Raw genomic sequence first — 18085 nt, forward strand, 5'->3', positions numbered from 1 at the left:
GCCGCGTGCCCGCCACGCAGATACACCCGCTGGAGGGCCGGGCGCGGCAGAGGGCGGCAGGTGGGGTCTGGGACGCGCCGGGTCCCGAGGGCTCGGGTCTCATCAAAACTTGGTCACTGCGCAAGTTCATGACCTGATGATGCTCTTCCGGGAGGCGGTGGCCCTGGGGAAGGGGGGGCCTGGCCTTGCCGGGCCCCTTCCTGCATTCTCCTTCTTCCCGGCCTCCAGAGGGGAGCAGCCTGGGCCGCATGCTCCCCTCCCCCCCCCCCCCGGCTGCGCTGCCTTGCCATAGGCCCAGGACGCAGGGTCTGTGGACCGGAACCCCGAACCCCGAGACTGTGGCACAGCAAATCCCTCCCCCCTGAAGCCGTCCGCCGCTGTCGAAACTGACCGACACAGGTACCCTCCGTCCAGGCACCAGTGCGGAGGAGGGGGCGGGGAGGAAGCCGGGGAGGAGAGCGAGGGACAAGCAGGAGGGGCTCAAGGGGGTGGCGGCGGCTGCCTTTCAGCCCCTCCGGGAAGCAGAGCCACCGGAGCCAGTGTGCGGGGAGCAGAAGCCACCGGGGACCGGGCCAGCGAAGGTGGGCTCTTCCAGGAAGCCAGCCGCTTCTCTGGGGGTGGCCAGAAGCTGGCGCCCTCCGGAGCAGGCGGGTCGCAGAAGCAGCTGCGGGGCCAGATCAAGGGAGCGGGGGGCCGGCTGGGGACCCCAAGGGCAGCCCCAGCCGCAGGCCTGTGCAGTGACTCCCCCTTGTCCCCCTCCTCCCCCAGCCAGAGGGCCCTGGGCTCCTCCTCAGGACTCGGGGGGCTCTGCAGCCCCCCTCCCCAGAGCATGGGGAGCTCCCGTCCAACCCCCAAACCGGGGCGCGGCCTCACGGACGGAGGCGGCATCGATGTGGCCAGGACTCTCCCGAGCACCCTTTCCCCCAGCCGGGGAGATACGAGGGGGCCCCAAAGGAGGGGATGTGGACCGCAACCAAGCTTCTTCTTTCAGCCCTCAGGGTCACAAACAGCCAGAAACACGGGGTCCCCTTCTGAGAGGACACAGCGCCCCTCCTGCCCCCTGCCCCAGCCAGTCCCGCCCTCCCCAGGGAGCTCACAGTGTGGAGAGCGGGGAACGGGGGGGGGGGGGGGGGCAAGGCGGGACTCCCAGGAGGAGGGGCTTCCTGTCCCACCTCATGGGGGCGGGGGCGGGAGTCAGCCAGGCAGTGCTTTTCTCCCAAGGGGCGGAATTGCTCTACCAGCACACAGGAAGCCAATGGCTCTCAAATCTGACACTGATCACGTCAACAAGGAGGTTTGTTTTCGCACGGATTCTGCGGATCGTTGAGACAAGGTCTCATCCCGCAGCCCGGGCCGGCCTGGGATTCGCGGCTCTCCGGCCTCGGCCCCACGGTGCGCCGCCGCGTCTGCTCTCGTTGCCTTTTCCCCTCGAGAACCACTCGTGGCAATCCTGATCTTAAAAGCGACGAGGCTGAACTTTAAGAAACAACGGCACACGGGTACCTAAAACAACATTCAGACGGAGAAGAACCCCGAAGACAAGGAAGCAAAGGACCTCTTCGTAATGAGTCTTAGCGTATTTAGAGGGCCCTCTCTTCTTTACCTCACGTAGGGCGTATCTGAGGGAGGCCGGGAGGAGGGCACAGAATGGGTGGAAATAAATACAGTAGAGGGGGCCCAATAGCTGCAGCGGACGTTGATGAGAGCAAACGAAGCAACCCAAGGGCAGCAGGGGGAGAGAAGAAACGGGGGGAAAAGAAGGAGCCGACTGCACCAAGCAAAAGGAAAGAAATGTACAAATCACCCGACCTGGAATTGTTCTATTGTTAATATTCACAGAGTTCATATGCACTGTGGACTAGAATGACGATGTCCATCATTCGGAAGGTAAAAAAAAAAATGATGACAGCAAGAGGGGATGGGCTGGGGGGGAAGGGGGGAGAAGAATGAGGAAGGGGGTAAGAAGCACAAGACATGTGTATGCGTTCACTACCTCAAGTATGTAACTGTAACCCGTCTGCACATCCCCTTGACAATAAAAAAGAAACCACAGCAGAGCCAGGGCAGGGAGGGTCTGGGCCCAGCCTGGGTCTTGAGGGGCACCCAGCTGTCCCCAGCCCTGCTTGACACCTCGAGGACGGAGTCCACCGTGGCTGGCTGCACCTCGGGCTCCCCTCTTCTGGGAGCCCCTCTTCCGCTCAGCCCCCAGCCCAGGCTCTGGACGGGCAGCTGGTCCTGGCTCAGAGCTCGGAACCCACGTAACCCTGTCTGCCGCCTCCGGCTGACCCTGAACAGGCACCTCCCTCCCTCCGCCTCCTCATCTGCGGACAGGAAAGCATCGGGGAGGCCGGCAGACCCGCCAGAGCTGAGGGGCGGCCCGGGCCCAGCCGCTCCCCACAGCCATGCTTCCAGGGGTGGACGGGGGCTGCGGCACAAAGGCGGCTCCGCGGCTTCACCGCAGCATCCCACAACACACCGCCGGCTCCGGGGGGACAGGAGGGACGGGGTGCCAAGGGCCGGCTCTGGGGGACAGGAGGGACAGGAGGGACGGGGCACCAAGGGCCGGCTCTGGGGGACAGGCGCCAAGGGCCGGCCAGGAAGCTGCAGCCAGTAAAGGCGAGCAGGGTGGAGATCCCAACAGGAGATCCACTCATTCCTCCCCAGGCCCCCCCCCGGGGGGGGGACACTCAGAGCTTCCCCTTGACCTTGCCCCACATCCACTTGCTTTGTTTGTTGGTGTTCGTTTAACTTGTCTGTTTAAGTCGCTGGCTTAACTGTGATGTTCACTTGGCCTAGAGACCGGGACCCTGCTCACCTCAGCATGGCCCAGCCAGCTTCCATCCTCGCCGGTCCACGGAGCCTCCGCCCCACAGGCTCAAAGTCAAGGTCAAGGTCACAGGGCACTCAGTGTTCTGTGGACACTCTCGGTCTCCCAGAGTGTCCTGGCTACTTCCGGAAGTAACAGACCACGTGACCAGGGTAGGCGGTGACGATGCCGTGGGCCTGGCTCGAAGTCGCCGTGCGGGAAGCTGGATGGAGGGTCCGCCCTCCCTCCCTCCCTCCCTCCCTCCCTCCCTCCCTCCTTCCCCCCCTCGGGGATCTCACAGCTGCTTTCAAGATGGCTTCCCACCCACTGCGGAACCTCAGGGCACAGAGAAAAGCAAGAAGGCAGGACGAAGAATGACGCTCTCTCCCAAATGCTGTTCTCAGCGAGCACAGCACGTGACAAGAGTCCAACTAGACGTGGACTCTGGGAGGATGACACCTACCCTGGGCCCACCAGCCTTTCCACCATCGCCTTACTAATACCGGGAGCTCTGCTGTCCTTTGAGCTTGGGAAGCGCAGTCTCCAGGCTGCACGACTGTGAAACCTTCCCAAGCCTATGGATCCCGGCTTCCCCCGGGGCGGGCGGTCCTCTCGTCCAGCATCGACTGTGTGCGAGCCCCTGCCCTCCAGGGCCCGAGGTCATCAGCAGGCAGTGCGCACCCACACCAGGCTGGGTTCCAGCCGCAACACATCTCACCATGCTCCTCTCAGCCCCCAGGAGCCGGAGCCTCCGGGTTTCTTGGCAGACGGGCGCAGAAGCCCAGGCCCTTCTGGCTGCCTTGCTCTGAGGATGTGGGCACGGGGGGCGCCCGCTGGCTCCCCACCCCTGGAGGAGGCCCCCGGAAAGGAGCCACCGAGCACAGACACAGACGGCTGCAGAGCGGGCCCCAGGGACATCCCGTGTGGCTCTGGTGGCCTGCATCCCGCGACGGCCGCGGTGCAGCAGCCAGGGAACATAAATTGGCACCAATTAATTAACACAAGTCGTCCAGAATCCATTAACGGTATTTAACTATATTCAGGAAAGTGCTATCAGGTAACGTCATGGTACAGAGATAAATAATTTAAAAACAGAGCCAGTGCCTCTCTCCAGGCTGAGATCACTCCCCCACTGTGAGGCCACAGCACTCAAGGCAGATTTGAACTTGCCGACACACGTTTATTTATTCATTTATGTACTTCATTTGTGGCACTGGAGTCTGAAAACCTGGGCCTTGCACTTGCTGGGCAGGTGCGCCGCCGCTTGAGCCACACCCACAGGCCCTCGAACTTTGCTTTTGTGAACATCACGTTCATGCTTCGCCTCTTCTCGCTTCTCGAGTAGCTGGATTACAGAGGCAAAGTGCTGCGCTTACCTAGGGTGTGATACGGGGTCTTGCTAACTGTTGCCCGGGCTGGGCCTTAGCCGTCCTCCTGGTCTCCACCGCCAGAGCAGTCGTTACCATTTTAACAGCTAAAATATCATGGTGCGGAAGCCCTCCGGAGAACGTTCAAGTCGCTCCCAGCAAGGAAGTCCAGGCCCCGAAGTATGCCCCCCCCCCAGCGTGAAATCAGGCGGGCGATCTATCTCTGCCCTAAGAGAAGGGGCAGTGAACCCTGGCCCAGCCCCAGGGGCAGGAGGAGCTGCCTCCAGGATGAAAGTGGACCACCTGTCCGGTGCCTGTCGGGGGGGCCCAGGGGGGACTGAGTGTCCTACAGCGTGGAGGGCTGACCCGGGCCCCTCCTCCCTGCAGAGGACCCCACAGAAGCCTGCCTTCCAGCTGGGCTTCCCCCAGGGTGGCAGCGCAAACGGATCTCAATGTAGCCTGGATGGGACGTACTGGGGAAGGGCCTGAAGAAATTTCCTGTACGGGGCTCCCAACACCCCAGACATGGAGCTCATGCCCGGGCACCACCGGCACGCGGAGAGGTGAGCCCGGGCAGGCGAGGGGGTGAGCGAGGAGACGGGGCTGGGCGCCGTGGGCCGCCTCCACACGTCCTCCCCCTCTCCGCGCTGCAGTCCCACGGGCGGCGCCGAAAGCAAAGCACCGGGAGGAGGCGCACCTGTCGCTGTCACACGGCCAGGGCCCGGCGCCCGAGTCTGGACTCCGCCGGCAGGAGGCGCCCGCACCAGCACGCAGACCCTGCACAGCGGGGTGAGTGGGGACAGACCCGGGACACTGACCCAGTCCTCGCGGTACACACGGCACCATCCTGGCTCTCCAGCCCCGCCCCGGCGCCGTGACCACGCCCCTGGCTCTCCAGCCCCGCCCTGACCCAGTGACCACACCCCCTTGCTCTCCAGCCCCGCCCCTGTGACCACCCCCTGGCTCTCCAGCCCTGCCCCGGCCCTGTGACCACGCCCCCTGGCTCTCCAGCCCTGCCCCGGCCCTGTGACCACGCCCCTGGCTCTCCAGCCCTGCCCCGGCCCTGTGACCACGCCCCTGGCTCTCCAGCCCCGCCCCATCCCTGTGACCACGCCCCCTGGCTCTCCAGCCCAGCCCCGGCGCCGTGACCACGCCCCCTGGCTCTCCAGCCCAGCCCCGGCGCCGTGACCACGCCCCCTGGCTCTCCAGCCCCGCCCCTGTGACCAAGCCCCCTGGCTCTCCAGCCCCGCCCCATCCCTGTGACCACGCCCCCTGGCTCTCCAGCCCCGCCCCTGTGACCACGCCCCTGGCTCTCCAGCCCCGCCCCATCCCTGTGGCCACGCCCCTGGCTCTCCAGCCCAGCCCCATCCCTGTGACCAAGCCCCCTGGCTCTCCAGCCCCGCCCCTGTGACCACGCCCCTGGCTCTCCAGCCCCACCCCAGCCCTGTGACCACGCCCCCTGGCTCTCCAGCCTCACCCCGGCCCTGTGACCACGCCCCCTGGCTCTCCAGCCCCGCCCCAGCCCTGTGACCACGCCCCTGGCTCTCCAGCCCTGCCCCAATGCCAATCCTAGAACCAGAGATATTCCATAGCCACTGGTTCAATACCGAGCTTGGCCAGTTCATCCTGTCTGAGTAATTCAGGGTACTCTCAGTTGCTTCTCTTCGCTTACTGTGCTGTGATAGAAATGCCGCCTCTTCTAGCATTTTCTATTAGTGCCAAGGCAGGGGAGAGGGGCCAGCCCAGGGTGCTGTGCTGTGGAGGGGCTGCCTGTGGGCAGAGGGCAGCGTGCCTTCATCTCCGGCAAGGCTGACTGGGGGGCGGGGGGGAAGGATGTTCTCTGGAAGATGGGAGGGGGCAAGCAAGGACCTGAGTAGCCCACGGGGCAGGGTTTTTCATGGGCCTGGGTGGGGAGCACCCTTCCCCCAAGCCTAAAGGGGGGACGTGGCCATCTGAGAGGCAAGCCCGGCCCGAGCTGGGTGGACTTGCAGAGCCCTTGCCTGGCTCCACTCCAGGAAGCCAGCCTCCTTCCTCCTGGCTGGAAAGGGGCCTCCAGGCCCCCGGCCCCTGGGGAGGGCAGCCAGGGCCCAGCCTGGCTTCTGGAGCGGAAGGCAGGGCCTTAGCAGCCAGTCGCCATGCCATGGGTGGCTTCTCTCCATGTCCTCGTTTATTCATCCAGCAGGATGGACCAGGCCCACGCTCGGTGGCTCATCACTGGGGACACCGTATTTCTTGTGACAACCTACTGGGTCCAGGCGCCCCGAGGGCTGGATGGCTCCCATCTGCCCATCCCCGAGCTCCCTACAGCTCAGCTGGCGAATGAAGCCCACAGATTTTCAAATAAGCAGACAAGCTGAAGACCGACATGGGCCAAATCAACTTGAACAGGCCCTGAACACCAAGCTCTGGGTGAGAAAGGTGAGCGTGGACAGCCCTGGGGTCCACAGAGACCTGTCTCCCATCTCCCATCTCCCAAACTCCAGGAGAGTGCCATCTTGCCCATGTCTGTGCCCCAGGGCCAGGCTGGGGGGCTTCCCAGCCCTCACCAAAGAGCCTGGAACGGGTCCTCCACCTCCACTTCCTCCCTCACGCAGCCAGGGGAGGAGAGTCCCTGCAAAGGGGAGTGTTGACGCCGCTCACCCCAAGGCGAGGAAGTGCCTGGACCAGGAAGACGCTGGCCAGACGCTGGCCCACCACAGGGAGGGGCGGCTGACTGCGGTCAGAACTCGGCCTCCTTGCCGGCGGCAGGAGGGCGGTCCCGAGGAGCCCCAGGAGCCTGGCCTCTGTGGGAATGGAAGAAACTCCACTTCTCATTCCTGATGGCCATTTGAACGAGTACACACATCCCAAAGCCTCTGGGAGACCCTGGCCGTGCTCCCTGGGGTGACGGCAGCTGTCTGCTACTGTTTCTGGAAGATTCAGCACCTGGACAGCTCATGGCAGCTGCTGGTCTCCGCTTAGTGCAGTCCTGAGCAGAGAAGTCTAGAAGGCAGGATGAGCCTGGGACATTATGCATGGGAGGATGGGAGGAAAGGGAGGGAAGGGGAGGAGGAGGGTCTCCCAGCCTCCAGTCCACCCAAGGGGCCTCCCCTCAAACCCCTGGAGCCCCAGCCGCTCAGGAGTCTTGGCGGGTGGGTGGGCTGTGGAGGGTGTGTCCGGGAAGGGATGCTAAGAGCCACTGCCAGGCTCCTGGCCCTGGGCCCACACAGGTCCTCAGCTGGCAGAGAACAGCGGCTCTCTCTCGAACACCAGCGGATCATGAGTCCTCCCATCCCCCGAACACCAGCGGACCTTGAGTCCTCCCATCCCCCCAACACCAGGGGAACACGAGTCCTCCCATCTCCCCAACACCAGGGGACCTCAAGTCCTCCCATCTCCCCAACACCAGGGACCACGAGTCCTCCCATCTCCCCAACACCAGCAGACCACGAGTCCTCCCATCCCCCCAACACCAGGGGACCACGAGTCCTCCCATCTCCCCAACACCAGCAGACCATGAGTCCTCCCATCTCCTGAACACCAGCAGACAATGAGTCCTTCCATCTCCCCAACACCAGGGGACCACGAGTCCTCCCATCTCCCCAACTCAGCAGACCACGAGTCCTCCCATCTCCCCAACACCAGGGGACCACGAGTCCTCCCATCTCCCCAACACCAGCAGACCATGAGTCCTCCCATCTCCTGAACACCAGCAGACAATGAGTCCTTCCATCTCCCCAACACCAGGGGACCACGAGTCCTCCCATCTCCCCAACTCAGCAGACCACGAGTCCTCCCATCTCCCCAACACCAGGGGACCACGAGTCCTCCCATCTCCCCAACACCAGCAGACCACGAGTCCTCCCATCTCCCCAACACCAGCAGACCACGAGTCCTCCCATCTCCCCAACACCAGGGGACTACCAGTCCTCCCATCTCCCCAACACCAGGGGACCACGAGTCCTCCCATCTCCCCAACACCAGCGGACCACGAGTCCTCCCATCCCCTGAACACCAGCAGACAATGAGTCCTTCCATCTCCCCAACACCAGGGGACCACGAGTCCTCCCATCTCCCCAACACCAGGGGACCACGAGTCCTCCCTTCTGGGTGCTCACTCAGCCCTAGATGTTCTCTGGTCAGGGTCCTCCTGCCCACTCCTCCCCTGATTGCCAGGACTAGACAGGTGTCACCAGCACTGCTAGAAATCCGTAGAGGTCATTGACTCCCGAGCACCATATTTTAATCCAAAAAAAGAGCCCTTCTAAAGCAGCAGCTGGGATGCCATATAAAAGAATGGGAATGTTAATGTTTTGCTTTTCCTCCTTTTCCTAGTGCCCCATTATCATAACATTTTCCCATAATTACACCCATAAAAAGTCACCTGAAAATCCTTCACGCACAAAAGTTGCCGCCCATATTTCACTGGGAGGCTGTGGACTGGCAGGTGCCTGCCGAACGGTCTGGTGACGGGAGCCTTTCCCCACGCCCCGGGGCCTGGGGTGGCGCCGGGTCAGCCAGCCTGCAGAGGATGCGAGTGAGATTCTGGGTGGAAAACGCAGGGTGTGCCGGGAGGCCAGGCGGAGCTGGGGCCCACCCAGGACTGGCCGGCCCGGGAGAGGGGTGCTGTCCTAAGCCAGCCCCGAGCCCCTTCCCCGGAGACCTCTGGACATGCCCTTGGAGGGGCGCAGTGCCTCTCCCTCCATGATCGAAAGTGGAGGCCACTCTAAATCACTGGGAGAATATCACATCTCATGCTAGAAATTAGTCAAATAAAACCACGAGAGATTTTAAAAAATAAAAGAAAGAAAAGAATCAACTTCTGAATGGCATCACTTCATTAGGCCTCTGGTACGTTTCCAAGATCTCTAGATACAAAATTTAAGCAGCAGGAACACAGCATAGTCTAATCTCTCCTATAATGTGCCATAAATTGTATTTATAGAGGAATGCAGCGTCAGAGGGCCTACGCTCGGTTAGTATTCTAATGGATTAAAAACAATTCAGGAGTTGTTTGTAATTCCTCCTATAGATGCAGCGGAGGACATGAGGTTTAACTGAAAGGCACAGTTCCGTTTTGTCAGGATTTATTGTGGGGGGGGGCAGAAGTTAAATGATTATGTCCCAAGACGCCAGCACCTCTGCCCACCAAGCCCCCCTTCGGCACGGCACTGAAGGACAGCCTTCTTCTCCTTCGCGCTGACTACCACTCAGGGCTGTGGGAGAAAGCTCAGGAATCCCAAGGCATTCCCCGGCGCCCATCCTCCACGTCCGACGCGCCTTGCGCCGCAGCCAGAGTGCAGAAGTCACGGCACACAACAGCCCCGGCCCTTGTGGCTCTAAAGTGGGCCTGTGCGGGGTGCCAGGCCCCCCTGAAGAAATCAGACACGCCAGCCCTTCCAGGAGCCACGACCCGGGAGCTTCTCCAGCGCGTGACAACTTTCGCAGAGAAGCCCCTCGTCCCTCACCACCAAGCCCAGCCCTCTGCGGGCAGCCGGGCCGCCGAGAGGCTGATTCCGCCATCCACAAGGTGCACGGGCACTGCGGGGCTCACATTTTAAAAGAAGACACTTGAGGCACAGCCCTCTTCCTTCTTTTTTTTTTTTTTTTTTTTTTCCTGGCAATTTTTCCCCAATAGGAGAAAATGACAAGGCTGTGTCACCATAGCAACCAGCCTAATTGGTGGACTGCAGGTCTCGCTCTAGCCAGAGGGTGGAGCCCATGTCCTTAACTATGAAAGCTCCATGCACAGGAAGGGCTCTCACTGGGCCAAGAGCCTAGAACCCAACAGAAACCAGGCCAGGAAATCATCTCGTGTCTTCCTAGCAGTGCCAGGAAGTGAAGACCCATGGGCTGCAGAGAAACACAGGGAACTGACAGGCAGGATCCTTGAATTCTGTACGAAGCTCACCACTTTCCCTAATTAATACGATTGCGTCTATGTACCTGTGCGCACACACACGCACGCACACACACACACACACACCCTCTTGGGTAATAAAAATTCTCACTGACAACTAAAGCAATTGACAAGCAAGGATGCTAAATTCCGTCCTTCATCCCAGAAGTACTGAAGAGAGAATGGAAATCCTAAGAAAAGCTTCATTACTGTTTACTTTGCCTTAGTAATTCTGAGAAAAAGTATCCCTCCCTTGCCCGGATTTCAGTTTCAACCTATCAATTATTATGAGGTCTAGTTTGTATTTTAGTGAAATGTTTTAATTTCTCCAAGTGCATTTCTGGAGTAATGAGGTATGTCTAGAAATGTTATCTTACTGTCAACTATTACATTACAAAAACAGCCATGCAAATGTGGCTTCCCCAAGCTTCGGTTAGTAAGGATTTCGACTCTTGTGGATGAGACGTCTTTTCCAAATATCCTTGTGGGGCTGTTGGCAGGATGGGCTCTGTCCTTGCTTAGCTTGGGCGCTCTGCGCTGCATCTGAACTCTGACCACGGGCCCCGGCTGAGGTTTGCGCTCCAACACCAAACTTGCCGAGTGGGCAGCCTACCAGGGAGGTGTGAGGCATGGCGGCGGAGTGACTGAAGCAACAGGCCCCCGGGCTCCGGGGACGGCAGGCTGGCGAGGGGCCGCCCACCTGCCAGGCAGAGTGCTGCCCTCCTGGACTGGGAGCCCTGTGCTACAGCAGTTGTGTGTCCACCTGCAGAGCTGCTCCTCCCTGGCGGAGAGGCTCTGCCGGGTAAGGCAGCCAGGTGGGGACCAGGGCCACCCCAAGCCCTGGTTTCTCCCACTCTCCCCAGCACCAACACAGATTGGGGGGGGGGGGAGAGACACGGCAAGTACGTGCATTCCAGTGGCGGTGCTCTGCGCCCCGGGTTACCTGCCATGGACCCTGCGCTCGTCACCCGCAGGCCGGCGAGGGAGCGCGGAGGGCTGGGTGAGGAGCTCCAGCGGCGGCCCAGGCCCCTGGCTGGAGTCTGGCCCGCGGTCAGCACCCTGCTGGGCTCGGCCAGCCTCTGGGGCCGGGCCTGGTCAGGCTTCTTGTGGGGAAACGCAGAGCCCCGCCGGCCCACACGGCGGTGGACGGTTTCTGCTCCTGGCAGGCAGGGGCCGGGCTGTCCCAGACTCCGTCCGGCGGGTCGGCTCGGGTCCCGTCCGGAGGCGGCCGGGCAGGGGCTGCCGGTGGGTGGCCGGGCCCCAGGGGTGGCCGAGGGGAGGAGGCGGGGGGGGGGGGGGGCTCGGCGTTGGCCTCTTTTTCTCTCTTTTTGTAAAGAATCCGTCTTTTCCCATCGCCCCCGCCTCCCGAGCCTTGGCCGCTCTCCATGACAGGTGTCCCGGCGCACCGTCCTCTTTCCGCGGCGATGGAAGGGCACCCTGGGTCCCTCGCCCGCCCCCGGCGAGTCCCCCTCCTCCGGGCAGAGCCGGTGCCGCGGCGCTCGCCCGCCCCCACCCACCCCGGCCAGCTGCGCCCGGGACTCCGAGCCCCGGCCCCCGCCCCTGGCAGCCCGGAGGAGCCGGCCACGGGCACCCGGCCGCCGGGCCAGCGCGCCGCGCCCGCGCCTCCCCAGCCGGGGGCCCCAGCTCAGCCCCCGGGCCACTCCGGAAATGCCCGCGGCCGCAGCTGGCTCTCCGCGGGCATCCCGCCCCTCACTTCGCCCTTTTCAGAAGGCGCCCGGCGGGCGAGCTGGCCTGAGCCGGGGTCCAGGCTCCAGGCTCCTCCGCCGCCGAGATCTCCACCCCCCCCCCCCGCCGGCCCCCGCCAGGACCCCCAGGCGGGAATCTCCCGCGAGCCCTGGAGGTGCTGCCCGCCCGCCCGCCCGCCCGGACACCGCCGCCGCCGCCGCCGCCGCCGCCTCGGGCGCGCTGCGCTGGGCCGCCGGCGCCGGGCTGCTCCCGGGTCCCGGGTCCCGGCCTGGGCCGGCGGAGGCGACCGCACGCCGGGCAGCGGCGGGCCGCGCCGAGCCGGGATGCGCCGCGCCACCGCGGGCCCGGGGCCCCGGCCCAGCCCGGGAGGCGCAGGAGGGGAGGCGCCCGGCCCCCAGTGCCGGAGCCGCGCGGCCCCCCGGCCCTCCCGGCTCGGGGAGCGGGCGGGCGAGCCGCGGGGGCCAGGGCGGCGCGCCAGGCGCTCTCAACTCCGCGCCGACTCCGGCCGGCCCCGCGGGCGCCCCGCCGGGGCGGAGGGCTGGACCGGGCCGGGCGGGCCCGGGCGCCGCGCACGGCCGGGAGAGCGGTACTCACTGCAGTAGGCGATGAGCAGGCTGGCCAGGATCATGAACGCCCAAAAAGTTGAGGACATGCTGGGCAGGGCGGTCGCATCTTGCCGGCTGCCGGTCCTGGGCGATGGCGCCATTGAAGCCGCGGCGCCCGCGCGGGGGGCAGCAGCGCGTCTCAGCAGCCGGCCCTGCCCGCGCCCCCGCGCCGGCCTCCACGTGCGGGACCCGCGCGCGCCATCCTCCTCCTCCTCCTCCTCCTCCTCCTCCTCCTCCTCCTCCTCCGCGACCTCCTCCTCCGCCGCCGCCGCCGCCGCCGCGCCCCGGCCCCGGCCCGCTGCGCCCCGCTCCGGCCCGCCCCGCGCCGCGCCCGCGCTGCCCGCGCCCGCGCCCGCCGCGTCCGCGCCGGCTCGCCCGCCCGCCCGCCCGCCTGCCTGCCGGGGGGGACGCGGGCCCCGCGGCTCCGGCGTCGCTGCGCGCCCGGGCTCGGCGCGCTCTGCCTGGCACCAGGGCGAGGGGCGCGCCCGATGCGCGCGTCCGGCGAGGCGGCGGGGCCCCGCGTCGGCCTGGGACCCGCGCGGGAGGCCGGCAACGGGGACGCGGCGCCTCTGGATGGCGACAGAGACGGCCCGGCGCGCCCGCAGCCCGGGCACCGCACGGCGGGGCCGGCCTGGCCAGCGTGAAGTTTGGGGGCTTGGGGGCTCGGCGTCTCCCGCCCGCTTGGACGAGCCCCGCGGCGCCTAGGCCCCGGATCCGGCCTGGCTCTTGTGGGCTGGGACCCGGGGTGAAAGCCGAGCAGAGGCTGGGCGCCGCCGGCCTCCCAGCTCGGGGCCGCACTGATGCCCGCGGCCCACGGGAGGGAGTGCGGCCTGGCTCCTGGTCACCAAAGGTCCGGCCCCCCTCCGCGCGGTTCCCCCCAGGACCTAGGCACCTGCTCCAAGCGCGGACACAGATGTCGCTTCACACCTACTCCAGAACTTCGTGTGTGTGCACGCGCGCGTGGGGGGGGGTGGGATCTGATTCTCGGGCTTGAACTCAAGGCCCCGGAGCTGCCCTTAGCCTTAATAAGCCTGTGGCACAAGCTTAAAGCTCCACTTTATTTTAGGGGTTAATTGGGGATAAGAGTCTCATGGATTTGTCCTGCCTGGCTGGCTTCCCACGGTGATCCTCCCCCCCCCCCCCCCATCACAGGCGGCCCGGCTGGTGCCTGGCTCCACTGTCCCATTAGGGCCCTGCTCTCTGGTGAGCAGAACTAAGGCCCAGTGGTGTCTCTCCAGCTCTCAGTCCCATGGCTGCTGACCCCAGCCAGGTGGGCCAGGGATCCAGCTGGGTTTCGAGAGCAGGAGGACAAGGACGGCTCATTTGATTTGCGTATTTATCATCTCAGAGCAGCGTCGTCTCCGTACACAAGCCGGTCTTTGGAAGGTGTTTTCTCACTTTGCCAGTCCTGGTCCAGGGATGTGGAGAAGGCTGCTGAGGGGCTGAGGCGGTGGCAGGACGCGTAGGGGCCGACCCAGATGCGTGTGCACGCGCGCACGTGTCTGCACGCACACACACGACCACGGAGCACACACACGTCCAGAACTGTTCTGGGAAACTGAGGCAGAGAAGACTGGCTTCACACTCTGGCCCACCTAGGTGGCAGCAGGGTTCTCGCTGTGATATGATGGTCTCCATCGGACTCCTCCCCTTCCCCTCCCCCATCTCCCACCTCCCTACCCCCACACACCCCGGCTCACGCATTTTCAACTCCTACTTCATTAACACACTGGCTCTCCCAGCTAGCTTCTGAAGGGCAGCTGCTCAGGCCTGTGCCCCTGTGGAGAGGCGGAGGCCCCCCTGTCTTTGCCCCTGTGGAGAGGTGGAGCCCCCACCCCCGTCTGTGCCCCTGTGGGGAGCCCCTCTGCAGAGGCTGGGGCTCCCAATGCCGTCACGTGGACACCCAGGCAGCGTTCTTCCGCTTGATTATTCCAGTCCAGTGTGTCTGCCCTGGGTCTGGGGACAGTGTCCCTGCCTCACCGTGGGACTCTGTGGAGCTGGCCCTGAGCTCCTGACCCTCCCTTCCCAGCTTCTGTCCTGCGATCAAAGCCTTTGCTCCGGAAGAGGCTGCCACCTGTCCATTCTGGAACTCTGTGCAGCGCCACCACTCCGCGTTGTGGCGTGCGTGTATGGAGGGCCTGCTGGAGAACAGGCCCTGAGGCCAGAGAGCCAAGTGGCTTCCGCTCCCTTCCCTCCGGACATTTGCGGTGCTCGGAGAAGCAGACAGGAGGGAAGCAAGCCCAGCAGTGCCGGGGGTGTCGTGGCTCTCCAGCCCCCCCACCAACTTCAGGGCGCGCGGAGGAACTTCCTAGAGATGTGCTGCCAGTCACGTTGGGGGCGTCACCCTTATGACCACCCCCACACGTCCATTCAGTACACATGCTCGCGTATGCAAACGCTCATGTACACCTGTGTGGACATGTATGTTCATGCACCCATGTGTCCACACATGTGAGTTTATGCACACACGTGTTAGTGAACACTCACTCTCGTGGGCATGTACACGTGTGCACAGACACGCTCAGTCACATGCATATTTATACTCCAGCTCCAAACAAGCTCACACGCACTCATTTGCATACATAGATGCTCATATGCTTGCACACTCGCACGTGTTTGTTTACACCGTTGTGCACGCATGGTTTGCACATGTGTTCCTATGCCTGCACGTGATCACATGCACATACGTGCCTACAGCCTCACACATATTTGTGCCCGTGTTCACACACAGGTGTTTCTGCACACTTCATGCACACATGCTTGCACACACGCTCATGCATATATATTATTATGTACACACACTCATGCACACACATAAAATGAAAGCTTTACGGAACAACACTTGTCTGCAATCATTCTCCGATATTTTCTTTCCTGTCTTAATTCAGCTCTTCAGATGCTGCTTGCCCACTCAGTACTTCGGTTTACAGTCATCTGTCTAAGGTAGAGGTGGGGGGGCGGTGCAGAAGCAGGGGAAGCACAAGTGGAAGGGCACGGTGAGGCACAAGGCCTGCTGGATCTCAGCACACACCCGATGGGAGTGTTTGGGCTGCGACACCAGGGGCTTAGTGGGGGAACCTTAGTCTGCTGGAGTGCAGTTCGTGTTGTGCACCAAACATTCCTAGACAGGACTGAGCACAGAGCCCTTCGCAGGACTTGGAACCCCGATTGTGGTTGAGACTGGGAGCCAGGGAGGCTGGAGACAGCCAGTCTCTAACCTCGCTACACGTGGGAGGGGGGGGAGGGAGAGGGGGGCGGGGAGGTCGGGGAGAAGCCTCGGGAGCTGTAGCTGGGGCTCCTCAGTATGGACCACAGCCCTGATCCAATTATAGAGCTGCAGCCTGGAGACAAGAGCAGGTGCCGGGCCCAGCGGGCCTCATCCGGGCCTTGTTTCCAGGGCCTGGTGAGAGGCCCAGGGTGGAATTGAGGATGGGGGGGGATGAGCAGAGCGCTTAGTTCTGTTGCTAGGAGACAGAGCCTCCGTTCTGGATCCCAGTGTGTGCTACCAATTGACAAAATTTGTTTTTGTTGATGATGGGCTGGTTTTGATTACTAGCCAGAATTAGTAGGACATTAAAATTTGAGACTCGAGGGAGTTTATTTGCGTATCATATCACTTCTTTGACAGCAACCTAAAAGCACTGCAGATGGCACTAGTTTAACCCTGAGGAAATCCTCGGAGTTCAGGGCAATGCCCATCAAGGGTCCGCCGCTCGCTAACCACCCATGGGAAGGAGATGGCCGCCCTGCCCGGTGGGCGCCAGGGTTGGCCACGGACAGCCGTGGAGCGGTGCCCCGGAGGCCGCCCAGGGCCCACTGTGCCCAGACTGAGCTCAAGGCCCGCTCCCAGGTTCCGGCTGTTCTTCAGGTGACACGCGCTTTGCCCGGGCTTTCTTATTTTCTCCATCTTCCTGTTTTGTGACGACTCTGTGCTTCTATGGATGGAGAGCTGCTCAAGGGATGGACTGACGGGGGCGGTTGTTGTGTGTGGGGCCTGGGCGGGCCTAGCGGCTTCCCCGGGATGCTTCCATGACTGACACGTCTGCCTTCTACGACTCCAAGGTTCTGGCTACGGACAGTGGGAGGGAGAGCAGGAGGTCTCTCGAGAGACTGTGCCAGCTGCCGGGGACTGACGCCACCTCCATGGGCTCCATCCGCAGTGAGCCCCTGGGCTGGGAAAGGGGGCAGCACGGAGGAGGAGAGGAGGCAGAGAGCCGGGAAACAAGGCAGTGAGCCGCCGAGCTCCGCTGCAGGCTTCGGGAGGGCAGGGGCCAGCTCCCCGTGCCCGCAGAGAATCCACCAAAGCAGAAAACGTACTCCTGTAAGGGATGCTTTGTGTGTGACAGTCCCGGGTCTTGAACTCAGGGCCTGGGTGCTGCCCTTCATCGTTTCTGCTCAAGGCTGGGGCTCCACCACTGGAACCACAACTTTACCTCTGGATTTTTGGTGGTTGATTAGAGATAAGACGCTCAGAGACTTTTCTGCCCAGGTTGACTCCAGACCACAATCCTCAGGCCTCCGCCTCCTGAGCAGGTAGGATGACACTGTAAGTGATTATTGTCCATTGCCCGTGTCGGGTCTTAGTGATGTACTAAGCTGTAGCCGCACCCGTACCCCATCCTGCGTGCAGACATTCTCCCCCGCGTGGGCTTGACCTTTCTAACAAACTTGCGGCCTAGCCAGTGCCCGTGTACAGACGGGAACACCTGGGTGGAGGAGCTCAGAATTTCGAGCTGGGAGGTGGCATTCCTGGCTGGAACCCAAGCCATCTGGCTTTTCGAAATGTGCTTGGGAGCACCAGGCTTTCCTGCCTCCCTTTTCTAACTTCTGTTTGCTTGTCTAGTAGACAAGCAAATGGACGTCCCTCACTGCTACAGCTTGTGTGTGGGGTTTCACTGATAGCCTTGCCATCCTGTTTCCTTAGACATACTCGTCCTGCAGGTGTTTTTCAGAGCGGGTGAGTGCATGGTGAACATGATTTCAGAGCGTCAACATCCTTCCAGAACATTCTTGCTGTCGTGGCAATCTGTGATGCTGTCACTTGTCAACCTCACCCTCTGTTTAATCGATGCTTATTTTTGGACAGTGGAGACTATTTCTAGTCTTTACTCTTTTTAAGCACTTCAGAAATGAGCGTGTTCATAGTAAGCCTTCTTTGTATGGTTATGGTTATTTATAGGCAAAAATTATAGAAGAATCATTAGGCCAAAATCAGGACATCATTGACGATCTGGCCGTCTATGTGCCAGGCAGATTTCCAAAGGCATGAACAGTAGTTGGCATTGCTGTAGGCAGTGCGGACTCCCCGATCTGCAGGTACGGGTGTCCTCACCCGCTCAGAGTGTGGGCAAGGTCGCAGGGGTGAACGACGTTCTGCGGTGTCTTCGCCTGCATTTCTGTGACCTAGCAAGAGGTCACGGCTTGCAAGCATTGCCTTTCACGCTGTCAGTGAATCACCGGCGCTCTTCCCTCCGCCTCCTGAGGATGGATACATCTTTGTCCTGTCGGTCAGTAGAACGGTTACAGTGTCTGGAATTAATTTCTTCAAGTGTTATGGAACCTTAAAAATCGAAGATGTTAAGCAGTAACAAGAACGGACAGTCTTTTGCATGTTTTACGTCATTTTTCTTCCAGTGGTTTCTTTGTTGAATGTACCATGTGTCAATTTTTCCCTGCGGAGGGATGGGAGATTAAGAGGCAGAAACAGGGACAAAAGAGGAGG

The 18085-nt window shown here is 62.2% G+C and overlaps 1 protein-coding gene across 1 annotated transcript in view; it reads right to left on the minus strand.

Annotated features, from left to right (window-relative positions):
- The window catches only part of Tafa5 (TAFA chemokine like family member 5), a 164234-nt gene extending 151770 nt beyond the window's left edge, over positions 1-12464 (minus strand). The window contains exon 1 of the mRNA XM_048349267.1: positions 12353-12464. Within this exon, the coding sequence (XP_048205224.1) occupies positions 12353-12464 (112 nt within the window). The remainder of the gene's footprint in view (positions 1-12352) is intronic.
- Between the last annotated feature and the right edge of the window lie 5621 nt (positions 12465-18085).

Source organism: Perognathus longimembris, chromosome 1 (assembly GCF_023159225.1).
Source record: "Perognathus longimembris pacificus isolate PPM17 chromosome 1, ASM2315922v1, whole genome shotgun sequence".
Taxonomy (NCBI): Eukaryota; Metazoa; Chordata; class Mammalia; order Rodentia; family Heteromyidae; genus Perognathus; species Perognathus longimembris.